Source organism: Nerophis ophidion, linkage group LG21 (genome assembly GCF_033978795.1).
Source record: "Nerophis ophidion isolate RoL-2023_Sa linkage group LG21, RoL_Noph_v1.0, whole genome shotgun sequence".
Classification (NCBI taxonomy): Eukaryota; Metazoa; Chordata; class Actinopteri; order Syngnathiformes; family Syngnathidae; genus Nerophis; species Nerophis ophidion.
This window is the reverse complement of record NC_084631.1, coordinates 8,297,889-8,325,596: the sequence shown is the minus strand read 5'-3', so window position 1 is coordinate 8,325,596 and position 27,708 is coordinate 8,297,889. Positions and strand designations below refer to the sequence as shown.

Here is a 27,708-nt window from a genome sequence, read left to right as displayed (position 1 = left end):
CTCACGATCCACTCTTCCCTCACTCGTGAACAAGACTCCTAGGTATTTGAACTCCTCCACTTGGGGCAGGGCTCTCCCTTAGAGATAGGGTGAGAAGCTCTGCCATCCGCGTGGAACTCAAAGTAAAGCCGCTGCTCCTCCACATCGAGAGGAGCCAGATGATGTGGTTCGGGCATCTGGTCAGGATGCCACCCGAACGCCTCCCTAGGGAGGTGTTTAGGGCACGTCCAACCGGTAGGAGGCCACGGGGAAGACCCAGGACACGTTGGGAAGACTATGTCTCCCGGCTGGCCTGGGAACGCCTCGGGATCCCCCGGGAAGAGCTAGACGAAGTGGCTGGGGAGAGGGAAGTCTGGGTTTCCCTGCTTAGGCGGTTTCCCCCGCGACCCGATCTCGGATAAGCGGAAGATGATGGATGGATGGATGGATGGAATTCTGAAATGAACCGTTACCCCGGAGAATCGAATCGCGTGGTGCCCAAAGATCCAAAGCCGATCCGATAGAATGATCCGTAATTAATATGGTTAAAAATGACAGTTTTGTACACTCATCCCTGTCATGATTTATGGAACATCACATGTTCTCGGTGTGTTGGTGTGTTCCAGACCTGCTGTTCGGCGTCCCGGGGAAGCACACAGGCGTGAGTCACTACAACAGGAAGAGGGTGGTGACGTACACCATCACCATGGTGCTGTCCAGCTACCATGCAAGGTGGGTAGGTGGGTGGTGAGGACACCCATAGGCCTCCCATGATGTGTTCTGCTGATTCCTGTCCTCATTATGAGTTTGCTAGTATTCAACTCTAGTACTTCATTATGGGAGTTGAATACTAGCCCAAAATGTTTACTCTCTGACTCGCTGTGAAGGTTCCTCGCCAGCCTGCGTGCTCGCCTGAAGCATCTCCATCCGTCCAACAACTGCAGCCTGAAGGACGAGCGCATGGTGCACGTGCACTTCAAGGAGGAGATCGGTGTGGCGGAGCTCATCCCGCTGGTGTCCACGTACATCATCCTCTTTGCCTACATCTACTTCTCCACACGTCAGTACCGCTTCCTGTCTATAGCCTTGCATGCTTCTTCTTTCTTCCCCCTCCTCCCTGCGGGAACGTTGTACACTCGCGGCCGCACTCTGCTGACCTTCCGCAGGCTGCCAGGACAAACATTAGCACAGCGGACAAAGTGCACCCGTGGAGCCATGTAGCTCGCACTTTGTTTGAACAGGAAGACGGAGAACGCTTCCTGGTATCGAAACCAGGCAGGTGCCTTTGTTCAGCATGAGCCATGCTAATGCTAACATACACCAAACTAATGGAGAAGAGAAAAGAGCTTCAAACGCTGTCAGCATGATTGCTTGTTAATAATTGCGAACAGTAATGAGGACGAGGATTTTAAAAAAAAAGGGTTGTAATGTTTATTTTTTTTTATTTTTTATCTTTTGTCCTGTTCAGCTTCTCAGGCAAATAATATAGTTGATGTAGTAGTTCAGATTTACTTTACAAGAGAAAAGTGTAGGATACTTCTCTTGTTGCCTTATTTGAATTTGACTTTATTAAATGTATTTATATTATCATTTTGTGCGGCCGGGCCGGAGCAGGAGGGGATGAAAAGAGAAAAAAGGAAGACAGAGGGGGAAATTGTGGGGATAAGAAGGGGATTAGACAGAGAGACCAAAACAACAGCAAACACAACAACAACAACAACAACAACAATAGAACAACACCAGCACATACAATATGTGCAAATATGATCGTAAAAGTGATAGCAAAGAAGCAGTTAGTGAAATAAATAATATAGAAATGACAATGAGCATTTTTACAGTACACCTGGAGCAATACAAATACCAATAGAAAAAGCGCTATTGATCATGAACAATACCAATAGTTTACCTCTATTATTAACAATACAGTTGTTCAAATGCAACAATACGTATACATAATGATAACTAGAAAGATAAAAAAAAGGAATGCCGAAAGATGGAAGGGAAGAGAGAGAGGCAACCTATATTAATCTTGTAGATTGTTATAGTAACAGCTTTGTGTCGTAATGTTTTAGGTATGATGAATAATTCAACATGGCACCCATTGTTGTGTGACATCACATTGCGATAGACACATAATTGATATATACAATGCGTTAAGTTTTTGCAATTTTTATATTTTTTGGTCGGGAGAAACAAGAAATTACGCAGCAAGATGCGTTTCATGTAGTCACTGGTGCTTTTGGAACCCAGCAAACAGGAAGTGTCACTGTGCAATGGGAGGGACACGCTAACAGCAAATCACGTAACAGTATCGACTACCAAGTTTGGTTGCGCCGGTTTTCAGTCTTGCTGTGGATTCTCTGCATGGAGTGAGAGGAGAAACTGTAATATCTTGATATATCAACTCAATAACAGGAACATATCTTTAGTTTTGTTGGTTTTAGTGCCGACACTTCCAACATGTCGGTTGAATAAGTAGCTTCCCAAACAGTTACAATACATTGCAATATTTGAGTGATGCTTTGGCGTACCGCCAGTGCTACACATACCACAGTTTGAGAATCTCTGATCTGGAATTAACTTTCACTAGCTCAGAAGCGATGCAGCAGCTCAATTTGTCAATATAGCACCTTAAAGGCCTACTGAAATAAGTTTTTCTTATTTAAACGGGGATAGCAGGTCCATTCTATGTGTCATACTTGATCATTTCGCGACATTGCCATATTTTTGCTGAAAGGATTTAGTAGAGAATATCAATGATAAAGTTCGCAACTTTTGGTCGCTAATAAAAAAGCTTTGCCTGTACCGGTAGTAGCAGACGATGTGCGTGTGACGTCACGGGTTGTCACATCCTCACATTGTTTATAATCATAGCCACCAGCAGCAAGAGCGATTCGGACCGAGAAAGCGACAATTTCCCCATTAATTTGAGCGAGGATGAAAGATTTGTGGATGAGGAAAGTTAGAGTGAAGCACTAGAAAAAAAATTCAAAAAAAGGCGACGACAGTGGGAGCGATTCAGATGTTGTTAGACACATTTACTAGGATAATTCTGGAAAATCCATTATCTGTTTATTGTGTTACTAGTGTTTTAGTGAGATTATAAAGTCATACCTGAAAGTCGAAGGGGTGTGGTGACCGCCAGTGTCTCTGATGGTAGCCATGGAGGAGCCAAGAAAGTCGCAGCTGCCTCTTTGACAGCTGCAGGAGGACGCAAGCTCCGCTCATGTCTCCGGTAAGAGCCGACTTATCACCACAATTTTCTCACCGAAACCTGCCGGTTGACATGTGGTAGAGAAACATGTTCGCTTGACCGCTCTGATCCATATTAAAGCTTCACAACAAACAAAGAAACACCGGCTGTGCTTTGGCTGCTAAAGGCAGCTGCAATCCACCGCTTTCCACCAACAGCATTCTTCTTTATAGTCTCCATTATTAATTGAACAAATTGCAAAAGATTCAGCAACACAGATGTTCAAAATACTGTGTAATTATGCGATTAAAGCAGACGACTTTTAGCTGTGTGGTGCTGTGATGAAATGTCCGCTCCAACCAATATTGTCACAAGCATGCGTTAACATAAGCGTCATCATTCCGCGGCGTTTTCAACAGGATACATCGCGGGAAAATTAAAATTTTAATTTAGTAAACTAAAAAGGCCGTATTGGCATGTGTTGCAATGTTAATATTTCATCATTGGTATATAAACTATCAGACTGTGTGGTCGGTAGTAGTGGCTTTCAGTAGGCCTTTAAACTAGTTAGCGGTCTGTGATCAGTGCACCGCTAAAAAGTGTTTGTCTGCGTTAGACTTAGTCATAAACTTCTTTTATTGTCATTCAATTTTGAACTTTACGGTACTGATAAGAACAACATTTTGCTGCATTAGCTCATTGTAGTGCAGGATAGAAGAGCAATAAGGTAGATTGCTGTACAGATAAATATGTCAGGCTTGGGCTGTGGATGTTTGTGCTTCGTCAATGCAAGGATGATGTGGGACGAGTCAGGCATGAATTTAAGTACATGGTTGTTTACTTAATAAACAAATAAACAACAAAAAGCGCTCACAATGGAGGAAGAAACTTGGCTAAACACTACAAACGTGAAACAAAAACACCTGCTCGATGGCATTAAATGATGGACCTAAACTAAAGGACTTTGCACAAAAACAATTGGCTATGAATAGTAATAAACTATAAACAAAACTAGCACAATGGCATAAATACAAAAACTTACACGGCATGGAACTACGGACAAGGACATGAAGGAGGTGCAGCATGGGTAGGGTGCGTGCGTTTGTGTGAGAAGATCCCAGAATGATGAACAGAAAGAAAATTACTTAAATACTGGCTGTGATAATCAGGAACAGGTGCGGGACTGAGGGCAGGGGCGTGACAAGGTGGGAACTAATACGTTGGCATGGAAACAAAACCAGGAAGTGGAAAACGTGACTGAATGTCCAAAATCAAAAACATAACATGACAAAATAAAACATGATCTACAGGTGTGACAAAATACGTATATTGCCCTTTTGCATATGCATCCACGTTTACGGATGTATGTTGTATTGTCTTTATACTCCAGCGAGTTAATTAGTTTTTTGGGGGAATTGAGGGGATTACTATGATGCGTTCAAGAGTCCTTTGGCCTGCGGAACCTCTTTCCAGAGTCCAGCAGTGAGAACAGTCCTTAGTGGGGGTGGGACGAGTTAGCACATATGATAAGAATATCACCAATGCTTGGTTATTATTCATGTCACAACATATAACTGGAGTATAGTTGGTACTATTTCTATGTTTTAGAAGGATTTTTGGGCGGAATAGTGTTCTGCATTGTTAGCCACCCTGTACTTGCTGTATTTACAATTTAAAGGAGAACATTATCACCAGACCTATGTAAGCCTCAATATATACGTTGATGTTGCAGAAAAAAGACCATATATATTTTTAAACCGATTTCCAAACTCTAAATGGGTGAATTTTGGCGAATTAAACGCCTTCCTATTGTTCGCTCTCGGAGCGATGACGTCACAACCTAAGTAGTCAATCCGCCATTTTCTCAAACACATTACAAACATCGAATCAAATCAGCTCTGTTATTTTCCGTTTTGTCGACTGTTTTCCGTACCTTGGAGACATCGTGCCTCGTCGGTGTGTTGTCGGAGGGTGTAACAACACGAAGTTGACTTACGTGAAGTGTGCATCGATTAGCACGGCATGTTAATCGTTGCTAACATGCTATTTAGGCTAACTGTATATACTTATTGCATCGTTATGCCTCATTTGTAGCTATATTTGCATCCAGCCTTTCCTTCCACCCACATTTAATGCCAAACAAACACATACCAATCGACGGATTTAAGTTGCACCAATGTCAAAAGATCCGAAAGTCCTTCGTTTGGTCTGCACACTACGACAGACATGGCACAGAGATGTATGGATACCTTGCGACACTCAAAGCAGATGCATTACCAACGATAAAGTCAACGAAATCGCAAAGGTGAGTTTTGTTGATGTTATTGACTTATGTGCTAATCAGACATATTTGGTCGCGGCATGACTGCCAGCTAATCGATGCTAACATGCTATTTAGGCTAGCTGTATGTACATTTGTAGCTATATTTGCATCCAGCCTTTCACTCCACCCACATTTAATGCCAAACAAACACTTACCAATCGACGGATTGAAGTTGTTCCTGCACATTTTACCGGCAGACATGGCACAGAGATGTATGGATACCCTGCGACACCCAATCGTTGGTTAGAAGGCGATCGCCGAATAGCTTCAATAGCTATTCGCTCAATAGCTTCAGTTTCTTCTTCAATTTCGTTTTCGCTATCTGCCGCCACACTCCAACCATCCGTTTCAATACATGCGTAATCTGTTGAATCGCTTAAGCCGCTGAAATCTGAGTCTGAATCCGAGCTAATGTCGCTATATCTTGCTGTGCTATCCGCCATGTTGGCATCACTAAATGACGTCACAGGAAAATGGACGGTGGATTTACAGATAGCGAAAATCAGGCACTTTAAAGCTGTTTTTTGGGATATTCCATGATGGGTAAAATTTTGAAAAAAACTTCGAAAAATAAAATAAGCCACTGGGAACTGATTTTTATTGGTTTCAACCCTTCTGAAATTGTGATAATGTTCCCCTTTAAAATGTATAAAAAAAGAAAATTGTGTGCGTTCTTGTCTTAAATAAGGAATGTGAATGATGGACAGTTTGACATGTGAGCTAAATCTTTTTTTCCCCTGCAGGTAAGATCGACCTGGTGAAGTCCAAGTGGGGTCTGGCTCTGGCTGCCGTGGTGACGGTGCTTAGCTCTCTGCTCATGTCGGTGGGACTGTGTACACTCTTCGGCCTGACGCCCACGCTGAACGGAGGGTAGGCTGCCCACCATCTAGAATTCCCAGCGTCGTGGCCGCCTCATGTCAGCACAAACACAGCGACAGATATCTGCTGTCACCGTGTTCTCGCACACACGCACTTATCACCGTTGACCTTCCACTGATTTATGTTAATGTTTACTCTAGCGCTTGGAGGACAAATTATGTGGGTGGGGCTTGGTGTAGGGGTGGAGCTATTTTGACAGTGCTAGTCCAATCCCCTAATGGTTATTAGGAAGTGTCCATGATGTTGTGACGGCAGCATCGTTGGCAAACATCCACGCTTGTCCCCCATTGGCTGAAGCGCTGGCGGTGTCACAGCTGGTGATTATCGTATGTGGGACGTATCGACACAAAAATCTTATCTTGAATTCCATCAGAAGATAACCGTGACTATAATCATAATCACTGACTGGGTGCCATTGTCAGGATTTGTTCACATTGTTAAAGGCCTACTGAAAGCCACTACTAGCGACCACGCAGTCTGATAGTTTATATATCAATGATGAAATATTAACATTGCAACACATGCCAATACGGCCTTTTTAGTTTACTAAATTGCAATTTTAAATTTCCCGCAAAGTGTCCTGTTGAAAACGTCGCGGTATGATGACGCCTGCGGTTAGGGTTAAAAATCCGGCCCGAAAAATAAATCCCATTGAAATGCATTGGGCTTGGCGCTGGGATTTTTTTATAAGTGTGTGAACGAAAGAGGCTAAGGAGGCTGGAAGTTAGGCCTCTCTCGTTGTTGGACTTAGAAAAAATCCACTTTTTTTGCACAGGATTTTTTCTAAGTGTCTAATGGAAGAGGCTAAACAGGCTGGAGGCTAGGCCTCTCTCGTTGTTGGACTTAGAAAAAATCCCAAAAGTGGACACTTTTAAAATGCGGTGACTTAACGGTGACTTAACCCTAACCCTAACCGTTACCTGTTGTAGTGGACATTTTTTTCCAGCCCCATCCAAGCTATAAGTAGTCTGCTTTAATCGCATAATTACACAGTATTCTGGGCATCTGTGTTGCTGAATCTTTTGCAATTTGTTCAATTAATAATGGAGAAGTCAAAGTAGAAAGATGGAGGTGGGAAGCGGTGTATTGCGGCCGCCTTTAGCCACACAAACACAGCCGCTGTTCCCTTGTTTAAAATTCCCGAAGGTGAATCTTTACTATGGAACAGAGCGGTCAAACGAACAGTGTTCATTTTGTTGACGAAAAATTTTCGTCATAGTTATCGTCAAGGACCTTTTTTTTCCTGACAAAAACGAGACAATAACTAAAAAAAAAATAATTTACGTGGACTAAGACGATGACGAGGTGTGTTGACGTATTCGTCAACGAATAAAAACGAGACGAAAATGTCTGCCAGAGACGAGGTCCAATCGGAACTCATTTCGTTAGGAAGAGGCGGGAGGAGTTGGGAAGAGAACCAATCAGAGCGACGTGGTAAGGAAGTTACATAAACCAAGTTTGCGTTTGAGACTGCAGAAGACAACATGTCAACGCCAGGGAGGAAGAGGAGAGAGGACGTATGGGGAAATTTTATATTTGATGTCAAAGATAACAAGACGCAGTGTAAGAAATGCAGCGCGAGGATTACGGGGAAAAACACAACAAACTTAAAGCGACATTTACAGTCCAATCACCCCGAAATCCACACACCGGTAAGTATTTTCCACAACATACAACTCACTCGACGTTATCCCGTTTATTACACGGCTTACTCGTGAAATACTAAATTTGAGACATGATTTCAATCAAAATACGACTTGTATCGGTGATTTTTCCTCTGTTTTGCTTTGACTTTCAGAAAAATTGAAGGGAAAGTTTACATATTACCCTTTAGTCGACTAAATCTACTGTAGTTTTCGTCGACTATAATCTTATATTTCGTCAACTAAAACTAAAACAATTTAAATAACTAAATTATGACTAAAACTAAATTACATTTTAATCAAAATACTATGACTAAAACTAAATCAAATTTTGCTGTCAAAATTAACACTGGTCCCGACCAACGGCAGGTTTCGGTGAGAAAATTGTGGTAATAAGTCGGCTCTTGCTGTAGTTATGAGCGGAGCGGACTATTACCTCCTCCCACCGGAGACGCTGGCGGTCACCACAGCCGTGGCCATGCCCCTCCGACTTTCAGGTACCATATAATCTCACTAAAACACTAGTAACACAATAAGCAGATAAGGGATTTTCCAGAATTATCCTAGTAAATGTGTCTAATAACATCAGAATCGCTCTCACTGCCCTCGCCTTTTTTTTTTCTTCTAGTACTTCACTCTCACTATCCTCATCCACGAATCTTTCATCCTCACTCAAATTAATGGGAAAATTGTCGCTTTCTCAGTCCGAATCGCTCTAGCTGCTGGTGGCTATGATTGTAAACAATGTGAGGATGTGAGGAGCTATACAACCAGTGACGTCACGTGCACATCGTCTGCTACTTCCGGTACAGCAGTGGTGTCAAACTCAAATACAGAGCGGGCCAAAATTTAAAACTGAACAAAGCCGCGGGCCGAGGTTGAACAAATGAACCCTTTAATAGGGACCCAAACAAGTTTTGCATTGAATATTGACCAAGCCAGGCTTATATAACTTTATAGTGACATGCAAAATCCAGTTTCAAATAATAATAATTAAAAAATATCAATGGCATATCAAATAAAATAAAAACACAAATGTAATGCCTTTTTTCGGCGGCGAGTTTGAGTTGGGGCGGGGTTTGGTGGTAGCGGGGGTGTATATTGTAGCGTCCCGGAAGAGTTAGTGATGCAAGGGGTTCTGGGTATTTGTCCGGTTGTGTTTATGTTGTGTTACGGTGCGGATGTTCTCCCGAAATGTGTTTGTCATTCTTGTTTGCTGTGGGTTCACAGTGTGGCGCATATTTGTAACAGTGTTAAACTTGTTTATACGGCCACCCTCAGTGTGACCTGTATGGCTGTTGACCAAGTATGCCTGGCATACACTTGTGTTTGTGTATGAGCCGCATATATTATGTGAGTGGGCCGGCACGCTGTTTTTATGGAAGAAAAGCGGACGTGGCGACATGTAGAGAACGCCAAAAGCAGTGCTTTTACGGCCCGCCCCCAATATTATTGTCCGGGTGGAAATCGGGAGAAATTCGGGAGGGGCACTGAACTTTGGGAGGGTTGATGAGTATGAGTATTAGCGGTGAATGCGGTGTTACAGCAGTGGGCCAGCTCTAATGTTAATTTGATATTGCCTCAAGGGCCAAATGAAATTATACGGCGGGCCAAATTTGGCCCGCGGGCCAGAGTTTGACACCCATGCGGTACAGGTAAGGCGTTTTTATTCTGGACCAAAAGTCGCAAACTTTATCATCGATGTTCTCTAATAAATCCTTTCAACAAAAATATGGCAATATCGCAAAATGATCAAGTATGACACATAGAATGGACCTGCTATCCCCGTTTAAATAAGAACATCTCATTTCAGTAGGCCTTTGAGGACTAATGGACTTGGGTTTGTTTTTTTCTCTCTCTCCAGAGAGATCTTTCCATATCTGGTGGTGGTGATCGGCCTGGAGAACGTCTTGGTCCTCACCAAGTCTGTGGTGTCCACGCCTGTGGACCTGGAGGTCAAACTGCGCATCGCTCAGGGTGAGACGTGGCGGCGACGGGCGTGTCTCGGAGGGAACGCGCTTTGACTCTGGTGCCTCTCTCTGCAGGCCTGAGCAACGAGAGCTGGTCCATCATGAAGAACATGGCCACCGAGCTGGGCATCATTCTCATCGGATACTTCACGCTGGTGCCGGCGATCCAGGTGTGCTCACAAAAGCTTCACCTGGACCTCACAGTTCTCGTGCTGACCAACACTGGTTCTTGCAGGAGTTCTGTCTGTTTGCTGTCGTGGGTCTGGTGTCCGACTTCTTCCTGCAGATGTTCTTCTTCACCACAGTGCTGTCTATAGACATTCGCCGCATGGAGGTACACACACACACACACACACACACACACACTCACTTGAATACTGCAACAAACATTTTTGTTTTTGATGAAATTAAACACTAATGAATCATTGATTATTAATGATTTAAAATACTGTACACAATATTTTGTCATTATTTTATTATTTATTAATGCACTCTTGTTTTTGTTGAATGTAAAGGCGTGTCTGCCTCTTTGAGCGAGACTAAGTTCTAAACCAGGGGTAGGGAACCTATGGCTCTAGAGCCAGATGTGGCTCTTTTAATGACTACATCTGCCTCTGAGATAAATCATAGCTGATATTGTTTAACAATAAATAATAAATAAATAACAGTAAATAATGAATAATTCTGCTGGCAATCACAGTGTCAAAAATAACGTTCAAAATATTAAACATTCTCATGCATTTGAATCCATCTATCCGGTTTCTACCGCACCTGTTCAAGAAGTCGCATTAATGGTAAGAAGTATTTTATTTTTTGTTGTTGGTTAGCTTCATAATAACTATGTTATTCAAATGAGTAAGAGACTTATTATAAATGTTGGTCTCACTTAAAAATACACGCATTTAGTTGTATTCAGTCTTAAAAGAAATATTATATGGGTTTCATGGAAATACTTTTTAAAATATTTGGCTTGTATGGCTCTCTCAGTCAAAAAGGTTCTAAACCCTGTTCTAAACAAATGCTCTTCCACTCTTCAGCTGGTTGACCTGCACAGACACATGGCTCCGCCCATACAGGAAGTGCGGCGTCCTCCACGGCCCTCCCCTCATACCATCAACCTGCGACCGCCCAAGAGATTGCGACTTGTCTATTTCCTGGCCCGCACGCGCTTGGCTCAGCGCATCATCATGGTGAGGGGAAGACCACCGCATAGTACATCTAGGACATGTACCAACCACTACCAACTAGTACATTGGACACATAGTACCACCTGGCACATTGACCACATAGTACATGGACCACATGGTAACACATAGTACATGGACCACATAGTAGCACCTGGCGCATGGACCACGTAGTACCACCTAGTTCAGGGACTCATGGTACCACCTACTAAATGGTAAATGGTAAATGGGTTGTACTTGTATAGCGCTTTTCTACCCCTTTTTAAGGGAGCCCAAAGCGCTTTGACAGTATTTCCACATTCACACACTCATTCACACGCTGATGGAGGGAGCTGCCATGCAAGGCGCTCACCAGGACCCATCAGGAGCAAGGGTGAAGTGTCTTGCCCAAGGACACAACGGACGTGACTAGGATGGTAGAAGGTGGGGATTGAACCAGTAATCCTCAGATTGCTGGCACAGCCACTCTACCAACTTTGCCACGCCGTCCCCTACATGGACCACATGGTACCACCTAGTACTTGGACCACGGTGGCCTAGTGGTTAGAGTGTCCGACTTGAGATCGGTAGGTCGTGAGTTCAAATCCCGGCCGAGTCATACCAAAGACTATAAAAATGGGACCCATTACCTCCCTGCTTGGCACTCAGCATTAAGGGTTGGAATTGGGGGTTAAATCACCAAAAGGATTCCCGAGCGCGGCCACTGTTGCTGCTCACGGCTCCCCTCACCTCCCAGGGGGTGATCAAGGGTGATGGGTCAAATGCAGAGAATAATTTCGCCACATCTAGTATGTGTGTGTGACAATTATTGGAGCTTTCATTAGCACATGGACCACACAGTACATGGGCCACATAGTACCACCTAACACATGGACCACATAGTACATGGACCACATGGTACCACATAGTACATGGACCACATGGTACCACATAGTACATGGACCACATGGTAACACCTGGCACATGGACCGCATAGTGCCACCTGGCACATGGACCACATAGTACATGGACCACATGGTACCACATAGTACATGGACCACATAGTACCACATATTTCATGGACCACATGGTACCACCTAGCACATGGACTACACAGTACATGGACCACCTTGTACATGGACCACATAGTACCACCTAGAAAATGCACCACATAGTACTCTAGTACATGGAACACCTAGTACATGAAACACACAGTACCAACTAGTACATGGACCACATAGTACCACCTAGTACATGGACCACATAGTACAAACTAGTAAATTGAACACCTACTACCACCTAGTACACGGACTACCTAATAGCACCTACCTAGTTCATGTACCACATAGTACCACCTAGTAAAAGGACCACCTAGTACACGGGACACCTAATAGCACCTAACAAGTTCATGTACCACATAGTACACGGGACACCTAATATCACGTTGTACACGGAGCTCTTAGTACCACCTAGTACACAGATCCACCTATCCCACGTAGGACACGGACCACACAGCACCACCTGGTACATGGCCCACAAAGCACACCGGGAACAACCAAGTATGGGGACCACCTAATACAACCAAGTACATGGACCACCAAGTACGACAAAGTATGTAGACCACCAAGCACAACCATATACTTAGACCACCTAGTATAACTTAGTCCGTGGGCCACCTTGTACTACATATTACATGCACCACCTAATACCGCCTAGTACATTGTCCACCTAGTATCACGTAGGACTAAACCTAGTATAGTATATGGTCCACCTAATACAGGGGTGTCAAACTCAAATACAGAGTGGGCCAAAGTTCTAAACTGAACAAAGCCGCGGGCCAAAGTTGAACAACTTAACATTTTAATAGGGACCCAAACAAGTTTTGCATTGAATATTGAACAAGCAAGGCTCATATAACTTTATAGTGACATGCAAAATCCAGTTTTGTTGGTAGCGGGGGTGTATATTGTAGCGTCCCGAAAGAGTTAGTGCTGCAAGGGAATCTGGGTATTTGTTCTGTTGTGTTTATGTTGTGTTACGGTGCGGATGTTCTCCCGAAATGTGTTTGTCATTCTTGTTTGGTGTGGGTTCACAGTGTGGTGTAACAGTGTTAAAGTTGTTTATACGGCCACCCTCAGTGGGACCTGTATGGCTGTTGACCAAGTATGCCTTGCATTCACTTGTGTGTGTGTAGAAGCCGCATATATTATGTGACTAGGCCGGCACGCTGTTTGTATGGAGGAAAAGCTGACGTGACGACAGGTTGTAGAGGACGCTAAAAGCAGTACCTTTAAGGCACGCCCCCAATAATGTTGACCGGGTGGAAATTCAGGAGAATGGTTGCCCTGGGAGATTTTCGGGAGGGGGGTACTGAAATTCGGGATTCTCCTGGAAAAATCGGGAGGGTTGGCAAGTCTGAAAATCAGCGTTGAATACGGTGATACAGCGGCACCGCCACTGTATAATACCGGCGGGCCAGCTCTAATGTTAATTTATTATTGCCTCAAGGGCCAAATGAAATTACACGACGGGCCAGAGTTTGACACCCATGACCTAATACATGGGGCACTTAATACAAACTAGTGCATGGACTACACAGTACATGGTCCACCTAGTACAGGGGTAGCAAACCCGTGGTTCAGGATCCAGGTGTGGATCTTTAGATGACTGCATCTGTCTTCCATATAAATGTTAACGCTTTAAAACATTTTCATGCATTTTTATCCATCTATTCTCTATTGCTTGAGTTCATGGTCCACCTAGCACATGGACTACGTAGTATATGGAACACATGGTACAATCTAGTACATGGACCACCTAGCACAAACTAGCCCATTGACCACCTAGTACACAGCCTATGTATTACATTGTGAACTTAGTTTAACCTAGTACACAGTTCAGTTCCAGTGCGATTGAAGACATCTGTGGTTGGTTTTCAGGTCAGTACTGTGATCTGGATCGGTATTCTTGTCTACACCGACCCAGCTGGACTGCGCATCTACCTGGCTGGACAGGTGTCAGATCAAAGCCCTCTCGGGGACCCTGGGGGCGGAGGCATGAGCCCCCACCTGGAGGTGGCCCCCGTCTTCCGTGGAGGAGATCCGACCAGCACTCTGACTGAGCGTTGGGCGCCGGACCCCACGCCCGTACCCGACAACCCCCCACAGGGACAGTCCCTCCCACATCCGGCGCCCGCCGTACCACAGATCACATGGGAGTCTGAGGATGAGGAAGTATGGAGGAAGTTGTCATTCAGACATTGGCCTTCGCTCTTCAGTTACTACAACATCACGCTGGCTAAAAGGTGAGTCACTTCATTAGGTACACTTGGTGTGAGGATGTTGCATCATCGATCCTCTGCGTGTTTCAGGTACATCAGCATCCTTCCCGTCATTCCCGTCACCCTCCACGTCAGCCCCCAGGAAGCCATAGAGGCAAGGCACCCACAAGACACCCGCCACCCTCTTCTGCCCATTCCGCAGGTCCCGGATCTTCAGACGGACCTGACGCTCTACAAGTCAGTACCGATCACATGACCACGAACACGCTTGCTCAGCATCTTTTTGCCAACACAACACATGGCACCATGCTTAGGTACTGAACCACTAACCAGGCCTTGGCTGGGTCCCGCCCTTGTCTGTCTATCTGTGTTGGCCCTACCATTCGGTGGCGACTTGTCCAGGGTTAGGGATCCTCCTGAGTCCAGCTGGGATAGGCTCCAGCCCCCCAGCAACCCCATAAGGGACAAGTGGTAGAAAATGGATACATGGATGCGCGAGGGCCCTATTGTAATTGCTCCGTGGGTTATTTATGGCCCACTTTGATCACATTTTTGAGGCCCTTAACACACACGAAAACTCACCACTTTTTGCAACTGCATTCGATCCTGGCGATAAAATGTTTTATTTTGTGGCCAGCCAACACCAAATTTCAAAATTGACTCTCTAGCGCCCCCTTAATTTTTTTTTTTTAAAATAGGACTCTGGACTTGGAGAAGGCATTCGACCGTGTCCCTCGGGAAGTCCTGTGGGGAGTGCTCAGAGAGTATGGGGTATCGGACTGTCTTATTGTGGCGGTCCGCTCCCTGTATGATCAGTGCCAGAACTTGGTCCGCATTGCCGGCAGTAAGTCGAACACATTTCCAGTGAGGGTTGGACTCCGCCAAGGCTGTCCTTTGTCACCGATTCTTTTCATAACTTTTATGGACAGAATTTCTAGGCGCAGTCAAGGCGTTGAGGGGTTCCGGTTTGGTGACCGCAGGATTAGGTCTCTGCTTTTTGCAGATGATGTGGTCCTGATGGCTTCATCTGGCCAGGATCTTCAGCTCTCACTGGATCGGTTCGCAGCCGAGTGTGAAGCGACCGGAATGAGAATCAGCACCTCCAAGTCCGAGTCCATGGTTCTCGCCCGGAAAAGGGTGGAATGCCATCTCCGGGTTGGGGAGGAGACCCTGCCCCAAGTGGAGGAGTTCAAGTACCTAGGAGTCTTGTTCACGAGTGAGGGAAGAGTGGATCGTGAGATCGACAGGCGGATCGGTGCGGCGTCTTCAGTAATGCGGACGTTGTACCGATCCGTTGTGGTGAAGAAGGAGCTGAGCCGGAAGGCAAAGCTCTCAATTTACCGGTCGATCTACGTTCCCATCCTCACCTATGGTCATGAGCTTTGGGTCATGACCGAAAGGATAAGATCACGGGTACAAGCGGCCGAAATGAGTTTCCTCCGCCGTGTGGCGGGGCTCTCCCTTAGCATGAATTGATTAACGTGGACCCCGACTTAAACAAGTTGAAAAACTTATTGGGGTGTTACCATTTAGTGGTCAATTGTACGGAATATGTACTGAACTGTGCAATCTACTAATAAAAGTACCAATCAATCAATCAATCAAAGTATTCCATGACCCACAATGCACTTCTGCCATGACCCTCCCCCGCCGAATTCTTATTGGTTGATGTGTGTGTGACGATTGCTGACACTTTCTCCGTCTCTTCCGCGAATGAGATAAATAATATCATTTGATATTTTACGGGAACGTGTTAATCATTTCACACATAAGTCGCTGCGGGGTATAAGTCGCACCCCCGGACAAACTATGAAAAAAAAACTGCGATTTATAGTCCGAAAATTACGGTAATAGCAACAAAAGATTTGCAGCACAAACGAATGAGAGTGTTCTTCTAATATTGACCATGATAAGGGGGGCAACTTTACACAGGTGTGCTTGAGGTTTGATCTTTAGACCTTGACCCCCTTCCTGGTCCCTGACTTGGAAGTCCCTCCGCAGGCCTCGGCCCAGTTGTATTTTTTTTTTTACGAGGGTAAAGTTCAAGATGCGGAAGTTTTCTTGCCAACCACAGCTACTAAAAGCTTGTTGCCATGACGACAGTTGACGTGACAGCGTCATGGCATGCGTTTAGTTGGTTTGCACGGTGTTTGCTGGTGTCAAAGGTCCTTGTCGGAACGTTCCAGGGTGGCGGCTCTGGGTCTGGCGGCCGGCGTCCTGCTGGTTCTGCTGCTCCTCTGTCTTTACCGGATCCTCTGTCCTCGAAACTACGGCCAGATGGAACGGCGGCGCCGCCGCCAAGGGGAGCTGCCCTGCGACGGCTACGGTTACTCGGCGCCCATCAGCGAGATCTCGCCTCTTCTGCTGAGCGGCCACATGATGGTGGGGAAGATCCCGTCTTCTGTTTGTGACCGGCGGGATCGAACCTTCCGCTTTGACCTTTCTCCCCCTCCCGCAGGACATCGAGTGTCTGGCGAGTGACGGGATGCGACTTGCGAGCTGCTGCCTGGCGGGACAGATCCGTGTGTGGGATGCCCTGACGGGGGACTGCCTGACTGTCATCCCCAAGCCGGGGTGAGACCGACCTCCTGCGGGACGCTTTCTTGAGCCGCGACTTATATGTGTGTGTGTGTGTGTGTGTGTGTGTCTGTCACTCAGGAGCATCTCCTGGGGGGACGCGCCCGTGGCAGCCGCCCACTCGGACCATTCAAGCATTGAAGGCTCCGACCCCTCAGAGGACGAGGCGAACTCATTACGGCATCGCCTGTGTCGCTTCGAAGGCCAGCCGGACATGACGCCGCTCATCAACTTCAACTTCTCCCCGCCGCCCAGCCCCTGCACCCCGCCGTCTGGCAGGGCGGGCTTCGACTTTGGCCGTCTGGTGGCGCCTCTCCACACGGAGTGCACGCTCCCGTCGCCGCTCGCCTACACCTGTCCCTCCTCGCCACCGTCCGGCGGCACGCTCCGCAGGCGGCGCCCCCCGGGGGAGGCCACCGCCCCTCCCCCTTCCTATGACTTTAGCGCCATGCCAGGCTCCGTGTGGTCCATGGAGCTCAACGGGACTCTGATCGCTGTTGGGAGGAGCAACGGCGTACTGGAGGTGTGTCCTCACCTTTTGACCTGCGTACACTGTTAATTTTGTTGACTAAAAATATGTCTTTGTTATGGTCAACGACCCATTTTCCCCGGACTAAAATAGGACGATAACGTGATCACATGATAACCGTGATCATTTTGGTCACAATAACTGCAGTTTGAAATTCTCATATTGTTTCATCCTTACTCAATCAATCAATGTTAATTTATATAGCCCAAAATCACAAATGTCTCAAAGGTCTGTACTAATATATTCTGTATCGTTTGTCACACACGTCATTCCAATATGTCTTCTATACCTGAAACATAGGTAGACAACAAGCATACTTGCCAATGTGGTGGATGGTCCGAAACTTAAACAGCAAACACAGTGGTTTTAGTACAAAAGTTTTATTTACCCATATCAAAAAGTACAATTTGGATTGAATTGCCAATGCAAACAGACAGCATCCTCCGGAGGATCCAGAATCAAGCAAAATCATATCAAATATTGGTCTGCTGGCTTTCTATATGTTTCCCTCATGTGTCAAGGTCCAGTTGTTTTGCAACTGCTTGCTCCGCAACAACCTTGGATCCCTTAGTCATAAGAAACAATCAAAACATTTTGTAGAATGGTTAGAGGGACCACAAATTCAACTTTCACCTACATATGATCCTTCAATGGTTTCGAATGGGAAAAAATGAAAAGAACAGACCTCGTAAGGCTTTTTAACAAACTTTCCTCTCGGACTTCGATAGACACAAAATATGGTATAAAAGTTCAGCAATTCCACTACACCAACCATCCCGGATATTCCGGGAGACTCCCAAAATTCAGCGCCTCTCCCAAAAATCTCCCGGGGACAAATTTTCTCCCGAAATTCAGGCAGAGCTGGAGGCCACGCCCCCTCCAGCTCCATGCGGACCTGAGTGACGTGTCGACAGCCTGTTTTCACGTCCGCTTTGCCGCAATATAAACAGCGAGCCTGCCCAATGACGTTATAACTGTAGAATGATCGAGGGCAAGTTATTAGTTTCTTATGTGGGTTTATTGTTAGGCAGTTTCATTAACGTCCGTTTTATATGTTTCCCTCATGTGTCAAGGTCCCGTTGTTTTGCAACTGCTTGCTCCGCAACAACCTTGGATCCCTTAGTCATAAGAAACAATCAAAACATTTTGTAGAATGGTTAGAGCGACCACAAATTCTACTTTCTCCTACATATGATCCTTCAATGGTTTCGAATAGGAAAAAAAAAGAAAAGAGCAGACCTCGTAAGGCTTTTTAACAAGCTTTCCTCTCGGACTTCGATAGACACAAAATATGGTATAAAAGTTCAGCAATTCCACTACACCAATCCTCCCGGAAATTCAGCGCCTCTGCAAAAATCTCCCGGGGACAAATTGTCTCCCGAAAATCTCCCGAAATTCAGGCGGAGCTGGAGGCCACGCCCCCTCCAGCTCCATGCGGACCATAGTGACGTGTCGACAGCCTGTTTTCACGAGCGACAGCGAGCCTGCCCAATGACGTTATAACTGTAGAATGATCGAGGGCAAGTTCTTGGTTTCTTATGTGGGTTTATTGTTAGGTAGTTTCTTTAACATCCTCCCAGCGCGGTAACAACACACAACAACAGCAGTCACAATTTCGTCTACCTTAAAGCAGTTTTTCTGCCGTAAACAGCAATGTTGTGACACTCTTAAACAGGACAATACTGCCATCTACTGTACATGCATATGTGACAGTAACATCTACGGCAGGTGTCACCAACCTTTTTGAAACCAAGAGCAACTTCTTGGGTACTGATTAATGCGAAAGGCTACCAGTTTGATACACGCTTTAATAAATTGCCAGAAATAGCCAATTTGCTCAATTTACCTTTAACTTTATGTTATTATTAATAATTAATATTTATCTTTGTGGAAACACTGATCATCACTCACCTAAAATATATATTTTTGATGTCATGTTTTAAATAGGTTAAAATCCAATCTGCACTTTTCTAGCTGTAAATATACTACTCCCCTCTTAACCACACCCCCCGCCACGCCCCCGACCACGCACCTGCATGACCTCACCTTTTTCCTGCGTGTCCTCACCTTTTGACATGCGTATCCTCACCTTTTGACCTGAGCTTCCTTACCTTTTACCCGCATGTCCTCACCTTTTGACATGCGTGTCCTCACCTTTTGAAATGCTTGTTTTCACCTTTTGACCTGAGCTTCTTCACCTTTTACCCGCATGTCCTCACCTTTTGACATGCGTATCCTCACCTTTTGACCTGAGTTTCCTCACCTTTTACCCGCATGTCCTCACCTTTTGACATGCGTATCCTCACCTTTTGACCTGAGTTTCCTCACCTTTTACCCGCATGTCCTCACCTTTTGACATGCGTATCCTCACCTTTTGACCTGAGTTTCCTCACCTTTTACCCGCATGTCCTCACCTTTTGACATGCGTATCCTCACCTTTTGACCTGAGTTTCCTCACCTTTTACCCGCATGTCCTCACCTTTTGACATGCGTGTCCTCACCTTTAGACATGCATGTCCTCACCTTTTGACCTGTGCTTCCTCATTTTTTGACCTGCATGTCCTCACATTTTGACCTGCGCTTCCTCACCTTTTCACCTGCATGTCCTCACCTTTGACCTGCGCTTCCTCACCTTTTCACCTGCATGTCCTCACCTTTTTCCTGCGTGTCCTCACCTTTTGACATGCGTGTCCTCACCTTTTGAAATGCTTGTTTTCACCTTTTGACCTGAGCTTCTTCACCTTTTACCCGCATGTCCTCACCTTTTGACATGCGTATCCTCACCTTTTGACCTGAGTTTCCTCACCTTTTACCCGCATGTCCTCACCTTTTGACATGCGTATCCTCACCTTTTGACCTGAGTTTCCTCACCTTTTACCCGCATGTCCTCACCTTTTGACATGCGTATCCTCACCTTTTGACCTGAGTTTCCTCACCTTTTACCCGCATGTCCTCACCTTTTGACATGCGTATCCTCACCTTTTGACCTGAGTTTCCTCACCTTTTACCCGCATGTCCTCACCTTTTGACATGCGTGTCCTCACCTTTAGACATGCATGTCCTCACCTTTTGACCTGTGCTTCCTCATTTTTTGACCTGCATGTCCTCACATTTTGACCTGCGCTTCCTCACCTTTTCACCTGCATGTCCTCACCTTTTTCCTGCGTGTCCTCACCTTTTGACATGCGTGTCCTCACCTTTTGACATGCGTATCCTCACCTTTTGACCTGAGCTTCCTCACCTTTGACCTGCACTTCCTCACCTTTTGACCGGCATGTCCTCACCTTTTGACATGCGCGTTCTCACATTTTGACCTGCACTTCCTCACCTTTGACCTGAGCTTCCTCACCTTTGACCTGCACTTCCTCACCTTTTGACCGGCATGTCCTCACCTTTTGACATGCGCGTTCTCACATTTTGACCTGCGCTTCCTCACCTTTTCACCTGCATGTCCTCACCTTTTTCCTGCGTGTCCTCACCTTTTGACATGCGTATCCTCACCTTTTGACATGCGTCACGTGTCCTCACCTTTTGACACGCGTGTCCTCACCTTTTGACATGCATGTCCTCACCTTTTGACCTGAGCTTCCTCACCTTTGACCTGCACTTCCTCACCTTTTGACCGGCATGTCCTCACCTTTTGACATGCGCGTTCTCACATTTTGACCTGCGCTTCCTCACCTTTTGACATGCGTCACGTGTCCTCACCTTTTGACACGCGTGTCCTCACCTTTTGACATGCATGTCCTCACCTTTTGACCTGAGCTTCCTCACCTTTGACCTGCACTTCCTCACCTTTTGACCGGCATGTCCTCACCTTTTGACATGCGTATCCTCACCTTTTGACCTGAGCTTCCTCACCTTTGACCTGCACTTCCTCACCTTTTGACCGGCATGTCCTCACCTTTTGACATGCGCGTTCTCACATTTTGACCTGCGCTTCCTCACCTTTTCACCTGCATGTCCTCACCTTTTTCCTGCGTGTCCTCACCTTTTGACATGCGTATCCTCACCTTTTGACATGCGTCACGTGTCCTCACCTTTTGACACGCGTGTCCTCACCTTTTGACATGCATGTCCTCACCTTTTGACCTGAGCTTCCTCACCTTTGACCTGCACTTCCTCACCTTTTGACCGGCATGTCCTCACCTTTTGACATGCGCGTTCTCACATTTTGACCTGCGCTTCCTCACCTTTGACCTGCACTTCCTCACCTTTTGACCGGCATGTCCTCACCTTTTGACATGCGTATCCTCACCTTTTGACCTGAGCTTCCTCACCTTTGACCTGCACTTCCTCACCTTTTGACCGGCATGTCCTCACCTTTTGACATGCGCGTTCTCACATTTTGACCTGCGCTTCCTCACCTTTGACCTGCACTTCCTCACCTTTTGACCGGCATGTCCTCACCTTTTGACATGCGTATCCTCACCTTTTGACCTGAGCTTCCTCACCTTTGACCTGCACTTCCTCACCTTTTGACCGGCATGTCCTCACCTTTTGACATGCGCGTTCTCACATTTTGACCTGCGCTTCCTCACCTTTTCACCTGCATGTCCTCACCTTTTTCCTGCGTGTCCTCACCTTTTGACATGCGTATCCTCACCTTTTGACATGCGTCACGTGTCCTCACCTTTTGACACGCGTGTCCTCACCTTTTGACATGCATGTCCTCACCTTTTGACCTGAGCTTCCTCACCTTTGACCTGCACTTCCTCACCTTTTGACCGGCATGTCCTCACCTTTTGACATGCGTATCCTCACCTTTTGACCTGAGCTTCCTCACCTTTGACCTGCACTTCCTCACCTTTTGACCGGCATGTCCTCACCTTTTGACATGCGCGTTCTCACATTTTGACCTGCGCTTCCTCACCTTTTCACCTGCATGTCCTCACCTTTTTCCTGCGTGTCCTCACCTTTTGACATGCGTATCCTCACCTTTTGACATGCGTCACGTGTCCTCACCTTTTGACACGCGTGTCCTCACCTTTTGACATGCATGTCCTCACCTTTTGACCTGAGCTTCCTCACCTTTGACCTGCACTTCCTCACCTTTTGACCGGCATGTCCTCACCTTTTGACATGCGCGTTCTCACATTTTGACCTGCGCTTCCTCACCTTTGACCTGCACTTCCTCACCTTTTGACCGGCATGTCCTCACCTTTTGACATGCGTATCCTCACCTTTTGACCTGAGCTTCCTCACCTTTGACCTGCACTTCCTCACCTTTTGACCGGCATGTCCTCACCTTTTGACATGCATGTCCTCACCTTTTGACCTGAGCTTCCTCACCTTTGACCTGCACTTCCTCACCTTTTGACCGGCATGTCCTCACCTTTTGACATGCGCGTTCTCACATTTTGACCTGCGCTTCCTCACCTTTGACCTGCACTTCCTCACCTTTTGACCGGCATGTCCTCACCTTTTGACATGCGTATCCTCACCTTTTGACCTGAGCTTCCTCACCTTTGACCTGCACTTCCTCACCTTTTGACCGGCATGTCCTCACCTTTTGACATGCGCGTTCTCACATTTTGACCTGCGCTTCCTCACCTTTTCACCTGCATGTCCTCACCTTTTTCCTGCGTGTCCTCACCTTTTGACATGCGTATCCTCACCTTTTGACCTGAGCTTCCTCACCTTTGACCTGCACTTCCTCACCTTTTGACCGGCATGTCCTCACCTTTTGACATGCGTATCCTCACCTTTTGACCTGAGCTTCCTCACCTTTGACCTGCACTTCCTCACCTTTTGACCGGCATGTCCTCACCTTTTGACATGCGCGTTCTCACATTTTGACCTGCGCTTCCTCACCTTTTCACCTGCATGTCCTCACCTTTTTCCTGCGTGTCCTCACCTTTTGACATGCGTATCCTCACCTTTTGACATGCGTCACGTGTCCTCACCTTTAGACACGCGTGTCCTCACCTTTTGACATGCATGTCCTCACCTTTTGACCTGTGCTTCCTCACCTTTGACCTGCGCTTCCTCACCTTTTCACCTGCATGTCCTCACCTTTGACCTGCGCTTCCTCACCTTTTCACCTGCATGTCCTCACCTTTTTCCTGCGTGTCCTCACCTTTTGACCTGAGCTTCCTTACCTTTTACCCGCATGTCCTCACCTTTTGACATGCGTGTCCTCACCTTTTGAAATGCTTGTTTTCACCTTTTGACCTGTGCTTCCTCAATTTTTGACCTGCGTGTCCTCACCTTTTGACCTGCACTTCCTTACTTTTTGACATGTGTCCTCACCTTTTGACCTGCGCTGCCTCACCTTTTTCCTGCTCTTCCGCACCTCTTGACCTGCCTGTCCTCACCTTTTGACCTGCGCTTCCTCAATTTTTGACCTTTGATCTGCGTCTACCTTTTGTCCTGCGCTTCCTCACCTTTTAACCTGTGTCCTCACCTTTTGACCTGCACTTCCTCACCTTTTAACCTGTGTCCTCACCTTTTGACCTGCACTTCCTCACCTTTTGACCTGCGTGTCCTCACCCTTTTGACCTGTGCGTTCTCAACTTCCAATCCGCGCGTCCTCATTTTTTTTTACCTTTGACCTGCATGTCCTCACCTTTGACCCGTCATGTGCTTCCAGCTGTGGGACGCCGTGGACGGATGTTTGTACTGCACACACGACGGCGGCGCCTCTGGAATCACAGCTCTCATCTTCCTGGACAACAGGTGGACAAGTCACGTTCAAATCAGGGTCACGTGACCTACAGGTCAGCTGAGGGCCATTTTGTTGTCGCGCAGAATCGTGGTCGCGCGTCTTAACGGCTCATTGGATTTCTTCAGCGTGGACGTCAACAATCCTCTGGTGGTAATTCAGCTCCGAGGTGAGACGCCGCCGGCCGAGCGCCTTCGCCGCCTGCTTCTAAACGGCGTCCTTGTTTTTAGGCGCTGGCGGCGAGGACTCCATCAGCTGCACGCTGACACGCTCGGTGCAGTGCGCTCACCAGAAGCCCATCACGGTGCTGCGAGCCGCTGCCGGCAGGGTGGTCACCGGCAGCCACGATCACACCATCAGGGTACGACCTCTGGGTAAAAGTGGCAGACGCTCCGACTAATGTCTGTTTTTGTCAGGTCTACCGTCTGGAGGACTCGTGCTGTCTCTTCACGCTGCAAGGTCACTCGGGGGGGATCACCGCCATCTACATCGACCAGGTACTGCATTTCCTGCTTTGTCACCAATGAAGCACAAGTACAGTGGGGCAAAAAAGTATTTAGTCAGCCACCGATTGTGCAAGTTCTCCCACTTAAAATGATGACAGAGGTCTGTAATTTTCATCATAGGTACACTTCAACTGTGAGAGACAGAATGTGGAAAAAAAATCTAGGAATTTTAAAGAATTTATTTGTAAATGATGGTGGAAAATAAGTATTTGGTCAACCATTCAAAGCTCTCACTGATGGAAGGAGGTTTGGGCTCAAAATCTCACGATACATGGCCCCATTCATTCTTTCCTTAACACGGATCAATCGTCCTGTCCCCTTAGCAGAAAAACAGCCCCAAAGCATGATGTTTCCACCCCCATGCTTCACAGTAGGTTTGGTGTTCTTGGGATGCAACTCAGTATTCTTCTTCCTCCAAACACAAGTTGAGTTTATACCAAAATGGATACATGGATGATACAGCAGAGGATTGGGAGAATGTCATGTGGTCAGATGAAACCAAAATAGAACTTTTTGGTACAAACTCAACTCGTGGTGTTTGGAGGAAGAAGAATACTGAGTATGAGTTTATTTGGAACATGCAAGCATCAAAATTTCCAGTTTCTCTTTTCAACCTTTTCGAAAAGGAGTAGGAAGAAGCAGAGCTTATTTAATCTTATCTCTTTTCTTTTACAGAACAGTTGCTAAAACTTTGGTTCACTTCCTGTTCTCAATGTCTTCACAATATACTCCATAAGTAATTAAATAAAAATAAATAAATTATTGTTGAAGTTTTATTCCATACAACGAGATAAGTAAGATTATTTTTTGTACTTTGTAAACGCTTTAAGTTTGAAGAGGTTCTTGAAGTGGATCATATTAGTACATTGTTTGATTGCTTTGCTTAATCCATTCCATAGTTGAATTCCACATACAAATGTACTGAAGGTCTTAAGTGTTGCACGTGCGTACAAATCTTTTAAGTTACATTTTTCTCTAAGATTATATTTCTCCTCTTTTGTTGAGAAGAATTGTTGTATATTCTTGGGAAGCAGGTCGTAGTTTGCTTTGTGCATAATTTTAGCTGTATGCAAATCCACTATGTCATGGAATTTCAGTATCTTTGATTCAATAAATAAAGGGTTTGAGGAATACTGAGTTGCATCCCAAGAACACCATACCTACTGCGAAGCATGAGGGTGGAAACATCATGCTTTGGGGCTGTTTTTCTGCTTAGGGACAGGACGATTGATCCGTGTTAAGGAAAGAATGAATGGGGCCATGTATCGTGAGATTTTGAGCCATCAGTGAGAGCTTTGAATGGTTAACCAAATACTTATTTTCCACCATAATTTACAAATAAATTCTTTAAAATTCCTAGATTTTTTTTTCCACATTCTGTCTCTCACAGTTGAAGTGTACCTATGATGAACATGACAGACCTCTGTCATCATTTTAAGTGGGAGAACTTGCACAATCGGTGGCTGACTAAATACTTTTTTGCCCCACTGCATGTTTTTTTATTTTTTTTTATACATAGTCATGGTCAAAAGTTTACATACACTTGTAATGAACATAAAGTCAAGGCTGTCTTGAGTTTCCAATAATTTCTACAAGTTTTATATTTTTGTGATAGTGATTGGATCACATACATAATGGCGGTTCCATCCTCTTCACTCAGACCATGGTCCTTGCGAGCGGCGGCCAGGACGGCGCCATCTGCCTGTGGGACGTCCTGACAGGCAACCGCGTCAGCCACGTTTACGGGCACCGCGGCGACGTGACCTCGCTGGTGTGCACCAGCAAGTGCGTCGTCAGCTCGGGACTGGACGACCTGATCTGTATCTGGGACCGCAAGAAGGGACTCAAAATGTACTCCATCCAGCAGGTCGGTCTAGATGTCATCTTGGTGTCCTGCAGAGGGTGCCACTGCACTCATTGGGTTTGTTTGTGTTTGTGTGGAGCAGGAAGCGGGCTGCGGCGCCAGTCTGGGTCTCATCTCAGAGTCTCTCCTCGTGACGGGCGGCTTGGGCTGCGTCTCCTTCTGGGACCTCAACTACGGCGACCTCATCCAGACGGTGTACTTGGGTCCGAGCAGCGACGGGCAGGGCGTGCGGCAGCTGCTGGTGCTCAACAACGCCGCCATCGTGTGCGACTTCGGCAGCGAGCTGAGTTTGGTCTACGTGCCCTCGGTGCTGGAGACCATGGACTGAGGAGGCGGAGCAGGTTTGATCCGGTGCCCCGTGTGAACACGTTCTTAACTGTCATGTGACCTGCTGCCTTCCACGACACACACCTGCGTTTCTTTTTATGTATGCCGTATTTCCTTGAATTGCCGCAGGGCATAAAGTACGCGCCTGTCTTGAATTACCGCCTGGTCAAACTCGTGACACTTCCCTTGTCGTCATTTTCAAAATGGAGGAGGCTGATTTCAATACCGGTAATTTCAAATCACTTAAAGGGAAGAAGATTAAGAACTATTCAGTAGGATTTAAGGTCCAAGCTTACATCACACTCAAATTTTTACTGCATGCCTTTGGTAAGTGCCGGAGTGAGAAGAGGTTTTTAAAATAACTAGCGCATGCTTACTTTTACCGCATGCCTTTGGTAAGCGCAGGAGTGAGAAGAGGTTTTAAATTAATCAGCGCCCCGGCGGCAATTCAAGGAAATACGGTAGATGGATTATTTATTAGCGGTACTTTAGCTCTGAAGAATTATTTGGGCGAGGGCATGAAGTGCCTGCGCTGGGGAACATTCCTTTTATCCCCGCACCCCCGCGAGGTTACTGATACTGTTGACGGGACCCAGGTGCACATGACCTCTGTGCACATGTTTACATGGACTAAGTTTTTTAATGTTCTGGACCAAACAAGCAAACTTCTGGAGGGGGAGGGGCCGACTCACATTTAGACAGGAAACCCCGCCCCCTTCTCCCTTGACCGGTGGCGTGGATTTAACTTATTGACTTTTTTGTAACAGAACTTTGTACTAATATTTTCAATAAAGAGACTTTTATAGTACAA

General features: G+C 46.2%; 1 protein-coding gene across 2 annotated transcripts in view; it reads left to right on the top strand.

Annotated features, from left to right (window-relative positions):
• The window catches only part of scap (SREBF chaperone), a 66,633-nt gene extending 38,925 nt beyond the window's left edge, over nt 1-27,708 (top strand). Inside the window, exons 6-24 of one of the 2 annotated variants that reach the window (XR_009803465.1) lie at nt 606-711; nt 867-1,039; nt 6,239-6,365; nt 9,882-9,994; nt 10,063-10,157; nt 10,223-10,321; nt 11,025-11,177; nt 14,090-14,454; nt 14,521-14,667; nt 16,617-16,812; nt 16,889-17,004; nt 17,089-17,530; nt 24,129-24,214; nt 24,287-24,369; nt 24,431-24,561; nt 24,617-24,697; nt 26,367-26,573; nt 26,653-27,246; nt 27,315-27,708. Coding sequence is in view for 1 of the 2 variants with exons in the window: in XM_061881729.1 (XP_061737713.1) it covers nt 606-711; nt 867-1,039; nt 6,239-6,365; nt 9,882-9,994; nt 10,063-10,157; nt 10,223-10,321; nt 11,025-11,177; nt 14,090-14,454; nt 14,521-14,667; nt 16,617-16,812; nt 16,889-17,004; nt 17,089-17,530; nt 24,129-24,214; nt 24,287-24,369; nt 24,431-24,561; nt 24,617-24,697; nt 26,367-26,573; nt 26,653-26,898 (2,966 nt within the window). In the remaining variant the exon portion in view is untranslated. Of the gene's footprint in view, nt 1-605; nt 712-866; nt 1,040-6,238; nt 6,366-9,881; nt 9,995-10,062; nt 10,158-10,222; nt 10,322-11,024; nt 11,178-14,089; nt 14,455-14,520; nt 14,668-16,616; nt 16,813-16,888; nt 17,005-17,088; nt 17,531-24,128; nt 24,215-24,286; nt 24,370-24,430; nt 24,562-24,616; nt 24,698-26,366; nt 26,574-26,652 lie in introns of both variants that reach the window. The other variant, XM_061881729.1, reaches the window with a different exon arrangement.